General features: G+C 47.5%; 1 protein-coding gene across 1 annotated transcript; it reads right to left on the minus strand.

Annotated features, from left to right (window-relative positions):
- Nucleotides 1–2,019: 2,019 nt before the first annotated feature.
- Nucleotides 2,020–18,773, minus strand: raf1b (Raf-1 proto-oncogene, serine/threonine kinase b; the record flags this gene model as incomplete). The annotated part of the gene is given in 16 exon segments (XM_080545461.1): nt 2,020–2,160; nt 2,652–2,786; nt 4,394–4,525; nt 4,785–4,903; nt 5,243–5,289; nt 5,802–5,978; nt 6,544–6,628; nt 7,694–7,811; nt 9,428–9,483; nt 9,486–9,532; nt 11,861–12,028; nt 13,171–13,263; nt 16,718–16,875; nt 17,199–17,301; nt 17,545–17,657; nt 18,567–18,773. Coding segments are annotated over 16 exon segments (1,896 nt in total). The 5' UTR covers nt 18,771–18,773.
- Nucleotides 18,774–20,414: the final 1,641 nt, after the last annotated feature.

The following is a 20,414-nucleotide window of genomic DNA, read 5'->3' on the forward strand; positions in this document are numbered from 1 at the left end:
GAGGTGTGCTCATTAGCAGCCCTGGTGGGTGGTTAGGGGTAGTAGAGGTGTGTTCATCACACTTGACCTTGAGTTGCAGCATTTGCAGGAAAAGCGCTATAGAAATATACGTTATTATTATTATCAGGTGAGCTGGTTAATTTTGGCATTGATAATAGCACAATAATATTTCTGACAACCCCCCTAGTGCCACAACATTAAGCACACTAACAGCATTAGAGAATTAGCAATACATACAGAATGCACATTTGGACAGACACAGGAAGTCAAACAGGCATGCATGGGACAGACAGTAAGCAGTAGTCCTGTGAGTTTCATTTGTTTGTTTTTTACCTCCTCCCATAGGTTGTATTGAATTAAATGACTGACAAACATATTGCCCACATCATATCTACACAAGAGTCAAGGGAGTAAGGGCTGGAGGTGGTCTAAGGACAGGGCCTTTGTTTATTGAGGGAAGCACTGTGCTATGTAAAAAGCATTATACAAATAAACTTGATAGACTGATTTATTCACCTCACAAACGTCTGAGTGATGCTTTTTACAAATATGAAGACAAATAGAATAGGGAATGATATTGGAACCCTGTTTTGTATAAAGGAGTTATACCAGCTGCATAATAAATATGTGTTTAACATTATTTAGTCAACATTATTTTGTCTGGGCCCCCTAGTGGCCAGGAGGACCTAGGCATGTGACTAGAATACCTCCATGGTAGATCCGTCCATGCAGTTGAGCATCCATCAATGAATTCAGTCAAACCAAGAGTGTTTGTCTTTATTTTATTAAAATACAATGAATAAACAATCTCAGATTTTATAGTGCTTATTCAAGTATACCCTAGAAGGCAAGCAATAGAATACCAAAATATATGAAAACCCCAAGTCATTGTACAGACAAAAGTCATGTCTTCTGTACTCACGTCTTTACCCAGATTGTACAGCCTCTTCCACAGACAGACACATCGTTACTTCATAACAACCTTTTTAGCAAAAACCATGAACCAATACCCTGTTCAAGGACAACTCAATTGAAAATCAACAATTGTTCATGGACTTGTGTGAACACAGATAACAATTAACAAAAAACACCAAGCGGTCAGATTCTCTATTATCGTCCAATGAATGTTCATGCACCCCCCCCCCCCCCCCACCCTCTTCAAGGATTTAAGAGGATTGCCTTGGTGTCAGTACAGCCAGGAATGGGAAGTTTCCCTTTCTTACATTTCTTACACCGGTCTATTCCTTTTCTATCCAGGAGGGGGCGGGAGAGAGTACACACATCGGGGGGAGAAGGGTCGAGGGTAGGACTGCAGCCGGGGTTGTTACTTACTGGCCGTTCTAAATGTTTGGACTGAGGCTCCCACCTCTACGGTAGGCACGTCAAAGAGAGGACAGGCATCAGTGGAAATGTTAGCGTTTATACTGTACATCCAGTTGAGGGGGTACGGTACGTTATGTCACATACAAGTTCTCCTGATACAATTCAATAAACTTGGGTTGCGAAATGAACATATTTAAAATCGAGAGGAGACTGATGTTCGAGCAAAGTCAGCAAAACGTGAGAGAATCTTTCACTAATATGTAACCGATTGCTCCGGGAAAGTGTGGTAACTTTTCCATTCAATAAATTAGCATAAATTACCCCAGGAAACAAAAAATAATAAAGCACTACACTTCTTCATACAGAATATAGAACAAGTTTCTCTTCCTCCTCTGTGACCTGAGGTCTTCCTCCTCATCTTCCATCCTCTGTTCTCATCTCCTGTAACATGTTCTTGATGTGCTTTGGGCTAACAAGTTCCCTGCAGTGTGACAGACAGGCAGGCATTAGGGTGCGTTAGATTCGGCTCGCCTTGCAAACCGGGGCGGGAGGGGTTTGGGTTTTCCTGCTTTAGGAAAAAAAAAACAATGGCATGGCTGGAAAAAAAAGACCCAACACCCCTCCACCGCCCGGTGCAGCGGACGAGTTGAAACCGACGTGTCTCAGAGGAGACAGGCAGCGGCGCGACAGGCAGGTTTAGAAGACAGGCAGTCTGGAGGAGGTCAGCGTGCAGCAGTTGATGTCCTCGGTGTGTGTGGCTCTGTGGAGGGAGGGCTCCGACGTGCTGCGGTTGATCTTGGGGAGGGCGTGCTGCAGGAGCTCGATGGAGGACAGGATCTAAAGACGAGGGAGGAGGGAGAGGTCACGGTTTAGTGAGCGGTCTCTCTGGTTGTTAACACACGCGCACACACACACACACACACACACACACACACACACACATTGTAAAGCATGAAATGGAATGCGTGTGTGTGTGTGTGTGAGAGAGGGACATACACACTCTCTCTCTCTCTCACACACACGCACACACACATACACACACTGTAAAGCATGAAATGTAATGTGTGTGTGTGTGTGTGTGTGAGAGAGGGACACACACTCTCTCTCTCTCACACACACACTCACTCACTCACACACTCACACACTCACACACTCACACACACACACACACACACACACACACACACACACACACACACACATACATACATACACATACACATACATACACACACACACACACACACACACACACACTCCATTTCATGCATTACAAGCCTGTCGTCCTATGTCTCCCTCCCCTGAGGTGAGGTTTGATCAGGACCGACCTGAGGGAAAAGAGGCCTGTCGTCTTTGGACTTCTTGATGCAGTCGGCCACCAGCCTCTTCATGGCCTTGGGGCAGCTCTTGTACAGCTTGCTGAGGTCAGGAGACAGATACCCCCGGCCCACCATGAAGATGATCTGGAGGAAAGAGAGAGAGAGAGAGAGAGAGAGAGAGAGAGAGAGAGAGAGAGAGAGAGAGAGAGAGAGAGTGGGAGGGAGGGAGAGGGAGGGGAAAAGGAGAGTAATGGAAAAAAAAGCATTGTTCTTTTTTATTTGATGACTTGTTTGATCGATTGATAGGGTGAAACTTAAACATAACTTCACATAAGTTGTGAAGGAATTGCGAGCGTCCCTGCTTTTGATACTACTGATGACGTATCAGGGTAGGGTGGAGTGTGGAGTGGAGTGTAGGAGGGTATAGTGTATGCTGTGAGGGTGTGATGCTGTGGACGCTGGGGCCTATATTTAGTGCTCTGTCTCCTGGGTGACCGCCCTAACCACACTGTGGACCAGCGCCAGAACCATGGACCTGGTTCAGAGCTATGGCCCAGAGCCAGACTGAGGGCCAATCTATCCCAGAAGGCCACAGGCGTGCAGGCGAGCCCTGCAGACAGGCCTGGCCACAAGGCCCAAAACAACCCCACCACAGAGACACAAACACAACACTCCACTATCCCAGGGCTGTTGTTCAACCCAATAAAGAAAATGTACTCGTCTCTAACTGTGTCTCTGTGTGTGTGTCTCTCTCTCTCTCCCCCTCTCTCTCTCTCCCTCCCTCCCTCTCTCTCCCCCTCCCTCTCTCCCTCCCTCTCTCCCTCCCTCTCCCTCTCTCCCTCCCTCTCCCCCCCCCCCCCCTGCTCTCCCTCTCTCCCTCCCTCCAAAATAATCAGACTGTCTTCCAAAGGCACAGTTTCACAACAACGTCAGCTGAAATATTTGGCTAACGCACGGACATAATGAGCATGAACCCAATACTCCCTCTGCGTGAAGTAGCTAAAGTCAGAACTCTTTCCACCCGTTTAGGCTGCCATCCGCAGAGGGGTGGAGGACCACACTTGTAGATGTTAAGTTATTTAGGAAATAAATAAATCTCTTTATTCCATTTGAGTCAGTCCTGAGTCCTGCGTGCTGCAGACATCCTACTCCTTCATCACTGACTCAGGTTTGTATACTACACCTATGCAGGTTTGCATACGACCTATTCGGTTGTTAAGTCTGACGTCAAACGTGACGTTTAGCAATTTCCGGGTCCAAACCAGAAATTCCCCGCACCATAATACCAGTGTACTACAGCGGTAGAATGACAGTTCAGTCGTTTTTTAGACTCGGATCTATTCATACAACAAGGGACACAGCACTTTCCCGTTTTTCCCATATTTGTCAGCGTCTTTGAGCCTCGGAAAAGCGCTATATAAATATAATGAATTATTATTATTACTGAGGCATTTCGGAGACAGCGCCTCAGCCAACTTTGGACCCGGACACACGTCACGACTTAACAACCGAATTAGGGTCTATCTATTCAGGTTTACATACGACCTACTAGATTCTACCTATTCAGGTTTAGATATTCAAGTGAGGGAGGGAGGGAGTAAATACTACCTATTCAGGAGGGAGAGGGAGGGAGTAAATACTACCTATTCAGGAGGGGGAGGGGGGGAGTAAATACTACCTATTCAGGAGAGGGAGGGAGGGAGTAAATACTACCTATTCGGGAGGGGGATGTAGGTTCCTGGCCGTGTTACCTGGTCTCTGTTGGCGATCATGGAGTAGGGCAGTTCTCCGGTCATCAGCTCGTAGAGGACCACCCCGTAGGAGTACACGTCTGACTGGAAACTGTACGGGTTGTTATCCTGCATCCGGATCACCTCTGGAGCCTGGGGACACAACTTTGAATTAGAGTGTGTGTGTGTGTGCGTGTGTGTGTGTGTGTGTGTGTGTGTGTGTGTGTGTGTGTGTGTGTGTGTGTGTGTGTGTGTGATGCTGTATAGATGCGATTTAGCTGACGCTTATTTTTTGTATTGTGTTGTCCCAGCGGAAACCTTAGCATTGCTAGCGCCAAGCTCTACCAACTGAGCCTTTGTGTGTGTGTGTGTGTGTGTGTGTGTGTGTGTGTGTGTGTGTACGTGTTGTTACCATCCACAGTATGGATCCAGACGGTTGTTCCACCTGACGAGAGCCGCTCCACCGGGCCTTGACCGTCGCCAGGCCAAAGTCCCCGACCTTCACCGTCAGGTTCTCATGGAGGAAGATGTCTGTGGCCACGTCAAGGACCACAACTCTAGGACACAAGGGGCCGGTTTCACAGACAAGGCTTAAGCCTAGTCACAGACTTTAAAAAGCATCTTCAATGGAGATTTGACATTGAAAGTGTGATTCAGCCCAGGACTCTCTCCACTGGATCTCAGTGATCGACAGCAGATCTGCGACCAAGACTGGGAAATCTGAATCATCACCGCCGGTGTTTAAACTAAACATCGAATCAACGTTTATTTATCATGTGCCCAGGATACGGCTGTAAACGTACAATGAAATGTTTGATAAGGTAATAATGAGATACAGAAACGAGTAAAAAGTGTCTCATGGAAGGATACTGTTGGACTTCATGTCCCGGTGGATGATGTTCTTGGCGTGTAAATAACTGCGAGAGAAAATAAGGTTAATATGAAATGTTTTACATTGTTATAATGTTATATGATATGGGGGATGGGGGTCAGGGCAGGCTGGGGGAGGCAGAAATCGGGGGGCTCATTGTAATGCATGGAACGGAATGAGGAATGGTATCGGTATGGCGTCACACGCACGTATTCCGTTCCATGCGTTAGAGCGAGCGGAGGCGTCCTCCGATGTCTACCTCCACCGGCCCCCCGTGGATTAGGGAAGGGGGGGTAGGGGGGTAGGGGTGGCCTGGCCTAGTGGATAGTGAGTTGGACCGGTGATCATGAGTTCAAATCCCACCTGGGGACACCAACACTAGTGTGCCCTTGAGTAAGGCACTACGCCCTGAATGACTCCAGGGAGACTGTCCCTGTAATCTCTAATCTCTTTGGATAAAAGCGTCTGCTAAATGGTTAAAATGGTAAATGGTAAATGTCATGTAAAATGATGAGACAGCCCAGTTCTTTTTCCCACGTGTGTGAACTGTGAACTCACTCCATGCCCTGGGCGGTCTGCCTGGCGATGTCTATGAGCTGGACCATCTTCAGGTTGGTCTCCTGGACGTGGAGGTGTTTGTACAGACTGCTGCCGTCGCACCACTGGGTCACGATGGCCAGGTTGTCTTTGGTCATGTAGCCCATGAACAGCAGGATGTTGACGTGCCTCGTCTTCCTGTGGGGCGACATGGGGGTGAGGGGGGAGGGGGGGGGGGGTCAATAGGTGAGGGCTGAATTCCTGGTCTCGTACTGTTTTTGTCCTGCACTGAGTGTTGAGGAATCAGTGGGACGTGTGGAAAGTCCCTCAAGCCCCCAATGCTTACAGTACAACAATCCTACCAAGGGGAGGCTGGTGGAGGTAGGAATCGGAGGACGGGCTCGTTTTAAATGCATGGAATGAGGGATGCATGAATGAGTCCGTCCTCCGATTTCTACCTCCACCGGCCTCCCCTGAACCCAGCAGAATGGTAAATGGTAAATGGACTGCACTTATATAGCGCCTTTTTTGCTGCTCCAAAGCTGCTCCAAAGCGCTTTACAACGGCCTCTCATTCACCCATTCACACACACATGTCATTCACACACCAATTGCAGCAAGCTGCCATGCAAGGCTCACTGGGAGCAATTTTGGGGTTCAGTGTCTTGCCCAAGGACACTTTGACATGTGGCCAGCCGGGGCTCGAACCGCTGATCTGCCAACCTTGTGATCATTAGTCGCCGATTTCATTTCATTTAATTTACCTGAGAACGGCCACCTCGTTGCGGAAGGCCTGGAACTGTTCCGGAGTGGGATCTATGACCTTCAGGATCTTCACGGCTACGTCACCTGATGGAGCGACACAATGATGTCAGAACGCAGAAACAAAACCAGGGGATAGGAAGCAAACACACGAGCGTACAGACACACACGTGCAGACACAGACATGCACACGCACGCACAAACTATGAGCTTCTGAATGTCAACATGTGTGACCGACCGACTCGGGTTCTAACCAGGGGTCAGGGGAGGCTGGTGGAGGTAGAAATCAGAGGACGGGCTCATTGTAATCCTTGGAAAGGAATGAGGGAAGGTATCATCTACCTGTGGGGGCATGTCCTCCAATTGCTACCTCCACCAGCCTTTCCTGGCGTACGCCTCCTGAGCTAACGAGTTGAGTTTGGAGAGCTGAGGTCTCGGGCAGGGTTCAATTAAAGGAGCAGTGCGCAAATGTGTTGGAAATCTAGCATCCAAGGGATCTAATTCTCTGATCACTACTGATTAAACATTGCCGTTAGCATTAGGGAGGCCTTTTAGAACGCTGGAATGTTCCATACTGGGCCTTTCACTCATTTAGTGCTGAGATTGAAGAAAGTCACCCAAATTGTCAACATCCTAAAGTGCCACGGATAACTTTATCACCCAAAAAAATCATTTTGTAGCCAATCAAAGTATTGTTGCAGTAGGTAAATACTACATAAAACACTTGCCACTCTAAGTGGTGAGTGTTCCAGAACTCTTTGGCAGTTAGTGAGTTAAAGTTCCACAGAAATGTTTCCATCCCAGATGCCTTTGGACCTTTAAGCTCCAAAGGCCCATGTTGTTGGTTCAGAATAGAGTTGCAGAGGACGGGAATGTTCCTGGTAAATGTCCTAAACTGTCATTGAAATATTGAGGAATTTGGGGAATTATCAACGCATTGTCTGACTTAAACTGTATATAAAATCTTCTACTATCTTGTAACTCACAAACAAGATGGGCACACAGAAAAACACTATAGAAAATATATTTTACATTTGCATAGTAGTATTTTAGGTACAATATCAGATTCCGTTTCATTAGATTCCCCAAATGATTGGTAAATCACCATGGTTTGGGAGTTTTGCATCCCGAAGGCCAGAAGCAGTCACTCACCGTGCCACTTCCCTTTGTACACCGTCCCGAAGGAGCCAGACCCGATCCTGGAGTGCAAAAGAACCTCGCTGGCTTCGATCTCCCAGTAGTAGCTAGAGTCACGCTTGTCCCGCGGACGCTGAGGGAGGAGAGGGAGAGAGGGGGGGAGAGGAGAGGGAGGAGAAGGAGAGGGAGAGAGGAGGGGGAGGGAGGGAGGAGAGGAGAGAGGGAGAGAGGAGGGAGGGGAGGGAGGAGAGGGAGGGGGAGGGGGAGGGGGGGGGGGAAGAGGGAGAGAGGGAGAGAGGGAAGAGAGAGGGAGGGAGGGAGAGGGAGGGGGAGGGGAGGGAGGAGAGGGAGAGAGGGAGAGAGGAGGGAGGGAGGGAGGGAGGGAGGGGGAGGGGGAGGGGGAGGGGGAGGGGGGGGAGAGAGGGAGAGAGGGAGAGAGGGAGAGAGAGAGGGAGGGAGGAGAGGGAGGGGGAGGGGAGGGAGGAAGGGAGAGAGGGAGAGAGAGAGGGAGGGAGGAGAGGGAGGGGAGGGGAGGGAGGAGAGGAGAGAGGAGGGAGGGGAGGGAGGAGAGGGAGAGAGGAGGGAGGAGAGGGAGGGGGAGGAGGAGAGGGAGAGAGGAGGAGAGGGAGAGGGAGGAGAGGGAGGAGAGGGAGAGAGGAGGGAGGGGAGGGAGGGAGGGAGAGAGGGAGAGAGGAGGGAGGGGAGGAGGAGAGGGAGGAGAGGGAGAGAGGAGGGAGGGGAGGGGGAGAGGGAGGAGAGGGAGAGGAGGGAGAGAGGGGAGAGGAGGGAGGGGAGGGAGGAGAGGAGGGGGAGGGAGGGAGGGGAGGGAGGGGGAGAGAGGGGAGAGAGGGAGGGAGGAGAGGGAGGGGGAGGGAGAGGGAGAGGGAGGGAGAGGAGGGAGGGGAGGAGGGAGAGGGAGGGAGAGAGAGGAGGGGGAGGGAGGAGAGGGAGGGGGAGGGGAGGGGGGGGGGAGAGAGTATTTCCTTTAAATTTAGGTAGCTGACGGAAATGATGCTGTCTGTGTGTATGTAAGGGGAGGATTTATGAGGGGTTCATGTCATGTTTGTGATGTTGGTGCTTCTATCAAATGTGGAGGACATTATTATTTGTGTCCAGGCAATGCCTTGTTAATTGCCCCTGTGGGGGATGATTGGATGGCAGAGAGACAAACACACAAACCAGTGAGCAGTGTTTGTTTGCCATTAATTACCTAGACAGTGGCGGCCCCTGCCATAGTAATTTGTCCCGCCACGGTTTCATAACGAACCGGAAATATTTTTACACTTCTAATAATAACAAAAGTCCTTTAAAGTCGTTGTTTTGCGCTGTTGCTTCAGCCAAGCGTCTCTCACTCCCACCCCGCTGCTGTAAGCTCGCACGCTCACACACTCACACACTTTAGACTACTTCTACATTTCAGCACGTGCTCGTGGTGTCGCTGGAAAGTGTTGGAGCAGGTTGGCAGCCAGGCCGGTGGTGGTGGGGCGATTTGCCCCCCCCCGGTGAGCTCTGCAATCTTTTGGATTACGATTTTTTAATATATATACAGTATATATGATACGTGGTCCACCCACCAAAGTCTCACTAAATCCTGTGGGAAACACTGCAGTGAGAGAAGTGAAACCTGAGGGGTTTCACAAAATTCTCGCCTTTCGATTTCATTCTAGAATGTTCCGAAGATTCTAACCGTTAGCATGTACAGAATATTCTAGAATCTAGAGTCTAGACATTACAGTTGAGGCGTCTTACTATTCTGTGTTTGTCCTGAGTGTTCGAGGAGACAGCTCTTTCCCTGGTCTGTGGGGGGGGGGCTTGGCCTGGGGCCAATCTGTAGGACTCTGGTTGGGGGGCTCTCTGTACAGGGGAGAGAGAGGGAGTGGGGAGAGAGAGACTCTGGTTGGGGGGGCTCTCTGTACAGGGGGAGAGAGAGGGAGTGGGGAGAGAGAGAGAGAGAGAGAGAGGAGGGGGCGGGGGGGAGGGGAGTTCAAATCTTAAAATTCGCCAAACGTAAATCACAAATTAAATTCTTTCATTTAATACACACACGAATACAAAACAATTAAAACTCATAAAATGGCATATATTAGGGAATATAATAACAAGCAAATGTATGATCTTACCACATTCATGGCTTCTTAAGGCCATCCTGAAAGTGATCCACAAAAAGTGGTGAGAGAGAGATTAGTCTTATTTGCTGTAACAGTTTTCAGATGATTATATTGTCAACTACTAGTATATGTTCCATGGTAGGCTTGTCACAGTGATACACAGACTGGGCTGAATTCTGATTCCCTGCCCTTCATCCCCCCAGAAGCAACATACTGGCTAGGTAGGCTAGTGGAGGTAGAAATCGGAGGATGGTCTTATTGTAATGCATGCAATGGAATGAATAATGCCCTTGGTGCATTCAACACCATTCCTCATTCCGTTCCATTTCCAGCATTACAATGAGCCCATCCTCCGATTTCTGCCTCCACTGACGAAGGCATAGGCTCAGACCCCACCTTATACCTTACACCAATCAATGACTTGTTTAATCCATGAGGGGGAGTACATCAGTGCACGTTCAGGAGCAGGGGAGAGAGGAGGAGAATCAAGAACCCAGCGTAGATTGCATCTGAGTGTTCCAAGGTCAGCCTCACCACCACAGAACAGGTGGAGGCGGCGGCCATCTTTAAAACCTCAGCCCCATGGTGACAAGCCTCAAACACAGCCCTCTCTGATAGGCTCAGAGTTTCCTCTCTCTTGGTTAACACGTACATTATATAACCCCTGGCTACCAGCCAATCAGGAGTAGCTACAACCTATCGCTCCAGGTGTCATATTACAGCTATGCAGGCTGGGAGAGCGTTCTCCCTGAGTCACTCCTCCTAACCTTTTCAAGATGTTCTCTGGCGGTGGCGTCAATTAACGGACCGGTGAAACGAACAGTACCTACTTTCCTCTTCACGGCAAACCTCCGGGACAAGGAGCTAGGAGGGGTGGCTAGGCTATCTAGCTACACCCCTCACGGTGCCATGGCAGAACAGGGGGGGGGGGGGGGGGGGGGGGGGTGGAGGGAGAGGAGGTGAAGAGGGGGGGGGGGACAGAATGAAGAGTGAAAAGGCAGGGAAAAAGGGAGTCGCCATCTGGGTGTCTCGTGAGAGAATCTCTATGACCTCGTGTTGATTTTAGTTTAACTGTAATCAAAGTTTTGATGTGTTTTGGGACGGAGACACCCGAGGTAGCGAAACCCTCCAACATAGAAGAAGAAAAAGAAAACATAAGACATCACTTCACAAAAAGAAAAGAAAAGGACTCACTCAAGATAGAACACAAGTAAAGGTGATGAAAATGGTAAACACAGGGACCCGTGCCAAGAGGCTGAACGCTCCAATCAGGGCTAATGTGTTTACACAGTATGCCACGGGCTGCAGCGAGGTAGCGTCTCACACATCGGGGCTTTGCGGTGTGTATAAATACACTGTATCTGCTTTCATCTTAATGCTATTTTAAGGCCGCGTATGACAAGAGAGCTACAGAACGACGCAGGTTGCGTTCCAGGTCCTCTACACGGCCGTCTGGAGGAGCAGACAGCAGACAGGAGATATACACTGCCCCGGACACTTTATTAGATACACCTGTAAACCTCACTCATGCAATTATGTAATCAGCCAATCGTGAGTGTATATATTCATATATGTATTTATGTATATTATGTGTTTGTTTTTTTATACACTCACTAAACACTTTATTAGGAACACTATACTATACTGGGTAGGGCCTCCCTTTGAAAACAGCCTCAATTCTTTCGTGGCGTTAATTCCACAAGATGTTGGAAACCTTCATTCGAGATTCTGGTCCGTGATGACATCACGCAATTCCTGCCTTAATTTCCAGGTATTAAACATGCCCAAAGTGTGCCAAGAAAACATTCCCCACACCGTTACACCACCTGGATGAATGAGAAGGTGTAGGCCTACAGGTGTTCCTAATAAAGTGTTCAGAGTGTATATCACATTGACAAGGTCTCTGAGACGTCGTCGGGTCAGTCTAGATCTCAGCTGTGCAGCGTGACGGCAACGTGAGCGGACCTGGAACACAGCCACGGCGAACGGGACAGGGGGGGTGGTTCTGTGTGGGTTCCACGGCGAACGGGACAGGGGGGGTGGTTCTGTGTGGGTTCAGTGTGGGGGTCGGGACCGATCGTTTACCTCAAAGGCACTGGTGTCCAGCGGCAGGATGGTGCTGACCATGTGGACGTTGGGGGTGGAGGTGGACCTCTGCCTGTGGGACAGGGCTCCGTCCGGGGGGGAGCAGGAGGGGGCGATGTAGTTGAAGGCGTGGGGCGTGGAGTGTCTGTGGTGGGAGCTTGGAGGGAAAAAACATCCAGATAAATCACTCTGTGAAGCTGGAGTAACACCTCGTTACAGCGCTAGCAGCAGTCATTCATTTGACAAAGCCATAGCCATAACATATATATTTATATAGATTCAGACATGGCTTTTGAGTCGGGACAAGGCCATTCATTATTGGTCAAAAACATTTCGCAGCCGCTGCGAACGCAGCAGAGGAGGAGCTGGCTGTAAACATGGCCTTCTCAACAGCAAAGACCCAGCAGAGCCCCTTTCTTCTCTCCCCCCCCCACTCTCTCTCTCTCCCCTCTCTCTCTCTCTCCCTCCCTGTTTCTCTCTCTACCCCTCTTTCTCCCCCCCCTCTCTCTCTCTCTCCCCCCCCCTCTCTCTCTCCCCCCCCTCTCTCTCTCCCCCCCCTCTCTCTCTCCCCCCCCTCTCTCTCTCCCTCCCTCTCTCTCTCCCTCCCTCTTTCTCTCTCTACCCCTCTTTCTCGCCCCCCCTCTCTCTCTCCCTCCCTCTTTCTCCCCCCCCGCCCTCTCTCTCCCTCCCTCTTTCTCTCTCTACCCCTCTTCCTCCCCCTCCGCCCTCTCTCTCTCTCTCTCCCTCTCCCTCTTTCTCCCCCTCTTCCCCCCCCCCTCTCTCTCCCCCCCTCTCTCTCCCTCCCTCTTTCTCCCCCCCCCCCCCTCTCTCTCCCTCTCCCGCCCCCCTTCTCCCCTCCCCTGGGCCAGTGTGTTGTTTAACGGACACAGGCCTGAGAAATACTGCATGTCTGTGCTGTAGGAGGGCTCTGCTGGCTGGTCCGTGTGACTGGCTGGCTGGCTACACTGTTGCTGTGTCCATGGGCTGAATCTGCCCACAGGGAGAAGCCGCAGGGAGGGAGCAGCGCCACGGTTAACCCTCTCAGACCACGGCGCGCACACACACACACACAGACACACACACACACACACACACACTCACACACACAAGTCAGGGCAAAGCACACATATCTGACAGTATGTTTTATGGTTTTGTAACTTCATCCATGACTGTTATGAACCGACATGATCAATGTCATCTTCAGACGGACAATAAGACGCTTTCTAGTCCAACTTAATTTGTGCTGAGTCGTTTATGGAGTTGTTGACATGATGAGCGTGATGGAGTGGGTGTAGCTACCTGGCAGGGAATCTGGAGAGGGAGTCACGCATGCGCCGTGACGTCAGAGGAGGTAGAGACGGGCCTCCACTTTCACCGGGGGTGGGGAAGAGGCTGGGGAGGGAAGAGGTGGCGGGTTAGGTCCAATGACATTCACAACACAGTCTGTTTACCATTCGGCGTCATTCTAGGATCTGCAAAACATTCTAGCCATTAGATGACATTCTAGAACATTCAGAAGATTCTAACCATTAGATTTAATTCGAGAACGTTCAGCAGATTCTAACCCTTAGATGTCATTCTAGACTAGTGAAGATTCTCGCCTTTAGATGTCATTCTAGAATGTTCCGAAGATTCTAACCGTTAGATGTAATCGTAGCATGTACAGAATATTCTAGAGTCTAGACTCTAGTCTAGACATTACAGTTACCAGCTTTGTAGCCAGAGGATCTCATCTAACATGTGTAAAACTGAAGAGGCCATCTACTCAAATGTCACAAAGATTTCAATCCTGCGGTGTGGTCAGGAGGGCGCACCGTTACACAATGTTCAGATAGGAATGTGTTGTTTATTTGGTTGCTTATCAGAATCTCCATTAAGCTCCGAACATGCACTACTCTTACTGGGATCCACATTGATGCTCTATCACATGACAGTACAAAACAGCTAAAGACAGAACAGCTATAGACAGAACAGCTATAGACAGTTATAAAACAGCTATAGACAGTTATAAAACAGCTATAGACAGTTATAAAACAGCTATAGACAGAACAGCTATAGACAGAAAAGCTATAGACAGTTATAAAACAGCTATACACAGAACAGCTATAGACAGTTATAGAACAGCTATAGACAAAACAACTATAGACAGTTATAAAACAGCTATAGACAAAACAGCTATAGACAGTTATAGAACATCTATAGACAAAACAGTTATAGACAAAACAGCTATAGACAGTTATAGAACATCTATAGACAAAACAGCTATAGACAGAACATCTATAGACAAAACAGCTATAGACAGAACAGCTATAGACAGAACAGTTATAGACAGAACATCTATAGACAGAACATCTATAGACAAAACAGTTATAGACAGAACAGCTATAGACAGAACAGTTCTAGACAGAACAGTTATAGACAGAACAGCTATAGACAAAACAGCTATAGACAAAACAGCTATAGACAAAACAGCTATAGACAGTTATAGAACATCTATAGACAAAACAGCTATAGACAAAACAGCTATAGACAGTTATAGAACATATATCAAACAGTTATAGACAAAACAGCTATAGACAGAACAGTTATAGACAAAACAGCTATAGACAAAACATCTATAGACAAAACAGCTATAGACAAAACAGCTATAGACAGTTATAGAACATATATAGACAAAACAGTTATAGACAAAACAGCTATAGACAGAACAGTTATAGACAAAACAGCTATAGACAAAACATCTATAGACAAAACAGCTATAGACAAAACAGTTATAGACAAAACAGCTATAGACAGTTATAGAACATCTATAGACAAAACAGCTATAGACAAAACAGCTATAGACAGTTATAGAACATATATAGACAAAACAGCTATAGACAGTTATAGAACATCTATAGACAAAACAGTTATAGACAAAACAGCTATAGACAGAACATCTATAGACAAAACAGCTATAGACAAAACAGCTATAGACAGTTATAGAACATATATCAAACAGTTATAGACAAAACAGCTATAGACAGAACAGTTATAGACAAAACAGCTATAGACAAAACATCTATAGACAAAACAGCTATAGACAAAACAGCTATAGACAGTTATAGAACATATATAGACAAAACAGTTATAGACAAAACAGCTATAGACAGAACAGTTATAGACAAAACAGCTATAGACAAAACATCTATAGACAAAACAGCTATAGACAAAACAGTTATAGACAAAACAGCTATAGACAGTTATAGAACATCTATAGACAAAACAGCTATAGACAAAACAGCTATAGACAGTTATAGAACATCTATAGACAGAACAGTTATAGACAAAACATCTATAGACAGAACATCTATAGACAGAACAGCTATAGACAAAACAGCTATAGACAAAACAGCTATAGACAAAACAGCTATAGACAAAACAGCTATAGACAAAACAGTTATAGACAGAACAGTTATAGACAAAACAGCTATAGACAAAACAGCTATAGACAGTTATAAAACAGCTATAGACAAAACAGCTATAGACAGTTATAAAACAGCTATAGACAAAACAGCTATAGACAGTCATAGAACAGCTATTCGGTTGTTAAGTCGTGACGTGTTTCCGGGTCCAAAGTTGGCTGAGGCGCTGTCTTCGAAATGCCTCAGTAATAATAATAATTCATTATATTTATATAGCGCTTTTCCGAGGCTCAAAGACGCTGACAAATATGGGAAAAACGGGAAAGTGCTGTGTCCCTTGTTGTATGAATAGATCAGAGTCTAAAAACCGATTGAACTGTCATTCTACCACTGTAGTACACTGGTATTATGGTGCAGGGAATTATGGACCCGGAAATTGCTAAACATCACGTTTGACATCAGACTTAACAACCGAATAGAACAGCTATAGACAGAACAGTCATATTGTCAGCTCTATTACACCATGTCAATCTGCAACATTGTAACTATTTCACTTCACCAAAAACACCCCAGTAGTGCAGGGCTAGCGGTAGAGGCTGGTGGAGGTAGAAATCGGAGGACGGGGCTCCTTGGATATGGAACCACTACTCTCCTCATTCCATTCCCTGCATTACAAATAACCCGTCCTCCCGTTTCTACCTCCAGCAGACTCCCCTGAGAGGCTAGCTGAGTCAACATCAACATCTGATTTGAGAGAGCGAGAAGTCCTTCACCATGCCTTACTAATAACATCAGATGAATGGCTCTTTGTGCAGTGTGGACCACAGCTTATTTTCATTGATAGCCATCAGTAAAGCAAACACTGAGGAGAGAGAGAGAGAGCCTGTATGCAAAACCATTGTGGAACGCCAGTCCCTCTCCGCTGCTACACCTCGTTCAGATACTGAACAGGTGCAAATGTCAAGAGCAGCTCTGTTTGTTTACAACCTTTCATCTCTGCCGGGTCATAAGACCTGACTGTGTCCCTTTTCACCCGGAAAAAATGTCACTGTGGGTTTTTTGTTTAGCTACCGTCATTATATAAAATGGTATATTTGCGTATAGTGTATGCTTACAGGAGTGTACAAATATTACGAGAGAGAGGGAGAGATAGAAAGGTACAGCGAGAGACAGAGACGGTCAGAAAGAGAGCGAGAGAAAGAGAGAGATATAGACAGACAGAGAAAGAGACAGAGACAGACTTACAGTAGCTGTCAGACGTTTCTCCAATTTACACGCGACCACATTGAGATGGAGAAAGACATAAAGACAGAGATAGAGCCAGAGGCAGAGGCAGAGACAGAGACAGAGAAAGACAGAGAGAGAGAGAGAGAGAGAGAGAGAGAGAGAGAGAGAGAGAGAGAGAGAGAGAGACAGACAGAGACAGACGGAGACAGACTTACAGTAGCTGTCTGATGTTGCTCCAGTCGACACACATGGTCGGGACCTTGGTGCTGCAGTGCTCGTGGAACTTGTAGCCACAGGTCTGGCAGCGGAAACCGTTCAGGAGGAACTTCTGACAGATGTCACAGAACGCCAACTTCAGAAACGTCTTCCTGACCTGCAGGGAACCAGGAGAACATCGCTCTGTCAGAGTTCTGATTTCAGACATCACGGTCCTCTGTGGCTCAGTGGGTAGAGCATGGCGCTAACAACGCTTTGGTTGTGGGTTCGATTCCCACTGGGCCCATAATATACTGACAAATGTACGCACTCCCAGAAATGTAAGTCACTTTGGATAAAAGCGTCAGCTAAATGGCGTATTACATTACACATGTTACAACGGAGAGAGTTTTGCAGTGAAACAAACAGCAGTGTGTAGAGAGTGTGTAGAGAGTGTGTAGAGAGTGTGTTGAGAGTGTGTAGAGAGGAGGAGGAACTCACAAAGTTATGTGTGGTCAGGGGGACATGGTCTAGCACCTCCACCAGCAGTTCCTCTCCGATGAGCGAGCAGGCGTCTGTGTTCCAGTCCATTCTGGATTTCCTACTGCAGAACGGGACGGAGAGAATAGAGAGGGGCCAATTGTGTTGGAGTTACTGTTCAGGGGTGAGTGTAAACTGTAAAGACACACACACATCGCACACACACAATTCCTGTTTTTGTTCCAGATCTGGATGTGCTTGTTTCGCCAAAGCAACAATGGCTATACATGCCATTGGAGTTATGCTAAGGCATCAAACACTTAGCCTACTACAGAGCTTGGGTCCGAGCGATTAACTCTTTGTTTACCTTCTCTGTCCAGGATGTAGCCGGAAGACGGCGCAGCACTCAGGCTGGAGGCCGCGCACCTTCAGAGCTTTGATAAGGCAGTTGTGTAGGGTCATACCTGGCCGCGCGTTCACCTGGGGGACAGAATTCACCGCTTTACACTACTGAGGACAGACAGACAGAGGACTACTGAGGACAGACAGCCCTTTCAGTCGAAAAGCTCCTCAGTCCATCTCCAGACATTTTCAGAGACACTTACGAGACAAATACAAAAATTACAATCAACAAGCACCGGACAACTACTGTAGTTTCGGGTCAAATCCATTTTGATGGAATTTCATTAATTGAAAACCCCTTAAAGAGAATTACAGACTCAAATCATTTGTTGTAAATCCTCAAAGCCTAACCCTAGCGGACATAGGTGGTCCTCTGTGATTTATTGATTGATCGATTGATTTTTATTTGAGTAAAAAGAGACAGTACACCCCAGAGGATAGCACATAAAAGCGTACTGAAACACTTGTTTCCAACGTGGTCCTCGTTGGCAGACAAAAACAACGAAGACAAGAATAAAATACACAAAAACATACAAGATACAATCAGAATACAGTTTGTCATTCTTTATACAAAAGTGCTGCGTATCAGTGTGTATGTGCATGGGTAGGAGTGTGTATGACTATGTGTGTGCGTGTGCGTGTAAGGCTAGGTGTGCACATTGTATAGTTGTAAAATCAAAGCCTAACGCCTGTGGAAAACGTTCTTCCAGAGATGTAGCAAGACCTGACCAGTAAAAACATTCAGAGATGACGCTACCTTAACTGTCAGAGTGTTCCATAATAATAATAATACCCCTGAATAATAAAACAACTGTGGCTCAGTTGATAGAGCATTGCGCTAACAACACTTAGGTTGTGGGTTCGATTCCCACTGGGACCCTATATACTGAAAAATGTATGCACTCACTGCAATGTAAGTCGCTTTGGATAAAAGCATCAGCTCTATGGCATATATTATTATTATTATTATCACATAGAAGGTATTACCACAGTGCGTTGCTTGTTGGGCAGGTAGACTCGGATGGTGCTGCTGGTCTTGGACGAGTCGGGGATCTTCCCGTCGTCTGACGAGCGTCTCTGGTAAGGGAAGCCCTTCATGATGGTCGGGGACATACAGGGGTCCTCGAACCCAGAGTCCTTCAGCCCGAAGCCGTTACTGAGGGTCCTCCAGGCACCCTGGATGTGCTCCATCGCTGAACTCCAGACTTCTGTGGCAAGGCGTCAAATGGTCTGGTGGTGGGAAAGACAAGGCAGACAAAATGATTATCACAGCACAGAACGGTGATATGAATCATACAAACGCATAGCGGGTTAAGCGTTGACCATGTAACCGCAGGGTCCCCGGTTCGATTCCGGCCGGGGACATATCCTGCATGTCATCCCTCCTCTCTCTCTCACCCATCCTTCCTGTGTAAATCTCTACTGTATCTGTCAATAAAATGAAAAATATGAGTGGGACTGCCCCACTCAGAAAAAATAACTTAAAAAAAAAGAAGAGGTGTAGCCTCTCTAAGGCGCATGGCATGCCCCGTGATCGCAGGGTCCCTGGTTCGATTCTGGCCATCAACCTAATCCTGCATGTCATCCCTCCTCTCTCTCACCCATCCTTCCTGGCAATCTTTACTGTCTCTATCCCTATAAAGAAGAAATGCCCTTAAAAACATTTATTTCTTTTTTAAAAGAGAGTTTTCACCAAGTTTACACCAAGATGTATCTGGGATGTTTTCAACTCAGTACTGCTGCGCTATGTAGCGGGACCGAGACACAGCAGGCTAACACAGTCATGTAGTGCACAGGAGACGTGGGTTCCGACCCAGTAGGTCACAGATGATGCTTTGTGCTCAAGACACAGGGCTCGGAACCTGGAGCGTGTGTGTGTCTGACTTTAGCTCAGCAGGCTAACACATGTATGCACAGGAGATCCGGATTCAAACCCAGCAGGTCCCGACTATAACACAAGACGCCTTGTGCTCAGACAGGGCCCTGAACCAGGAGTGTGGACTCTGGCTGAAGGCCAGACCAAGACCCCAATCTCCCCCCCCCCCACCCCCCCCTCTCTCCTGCTCACACAGACCCACTGGGCTCACTGCCGTAGGCCCAGGGCCTAGACAAGATGGCAGCTGAAGTCTCTGTGAACCCCCAACATCCTCACGCCAAACAACCTCTTCTCTGGTCCGCTTAGTGGTGTAGCAGCACACTAACGCGCATACCGCATAATCGCAAGGTCCCTGGTTCGATTCGGGCCCATCAACATATCCTGCATGTCATCCCCTCCTCCTCTCTCTCACCCATCCTTCCTGTCAATCCCGACTCTATCCCAATAAAGCAGAAATCCCCCTAAAAACATATTTTTAAAAAGAAAAGAGAAAAAACTCCTCTCACACTCTCCATGTTGGAAGCTTGTTCTCTCCTGTCTCTGTTTCACTCACCCGGTGAAATAAGAATAGAATAGAAAAATAAACCCCCTAGAAGGGCAGTCAGTCGGGCCAGGAACACCCAGCAGCACCGGCCGACACTTAATGTAGCCTGTAAAAACCTGGGATTCAGCGCTATTGTTAAACAGCAACAAAGACAGGAGGCATGTTCAATGCAGAGCGGTTGGGCACCTGGTTTGAATTGGGAAGGTGCTTTTTTCTTTAATGGGTTAGATCTAGGGGGGGTTTCAGAGCAAGTCCAAAACAGCTCTATGGGTAAAAAAAAAAAAGAGAGAGAGAGAGAGAAAAAAAAGTAGTCCTTCCTGTGTGTTCTTACACCTCACACGTTCTCTCAACAGGGGTCAGATGTTAAAACTCAAGAGGTTGAATGTGTTAAATGAGTAAACAGTGTGTGTGTGTG

Source organism: Nansenia antarctica, assembly GCF_963989245.1.
Source record: "Nansenia antarctica genome assembly, chromosome: 15".
NCBI lineage: Eukaryota > Metazoa > Chordata > Actinopteri > Argentiniformes > Microstomatidae > Nansenia > Nansenia antarctica.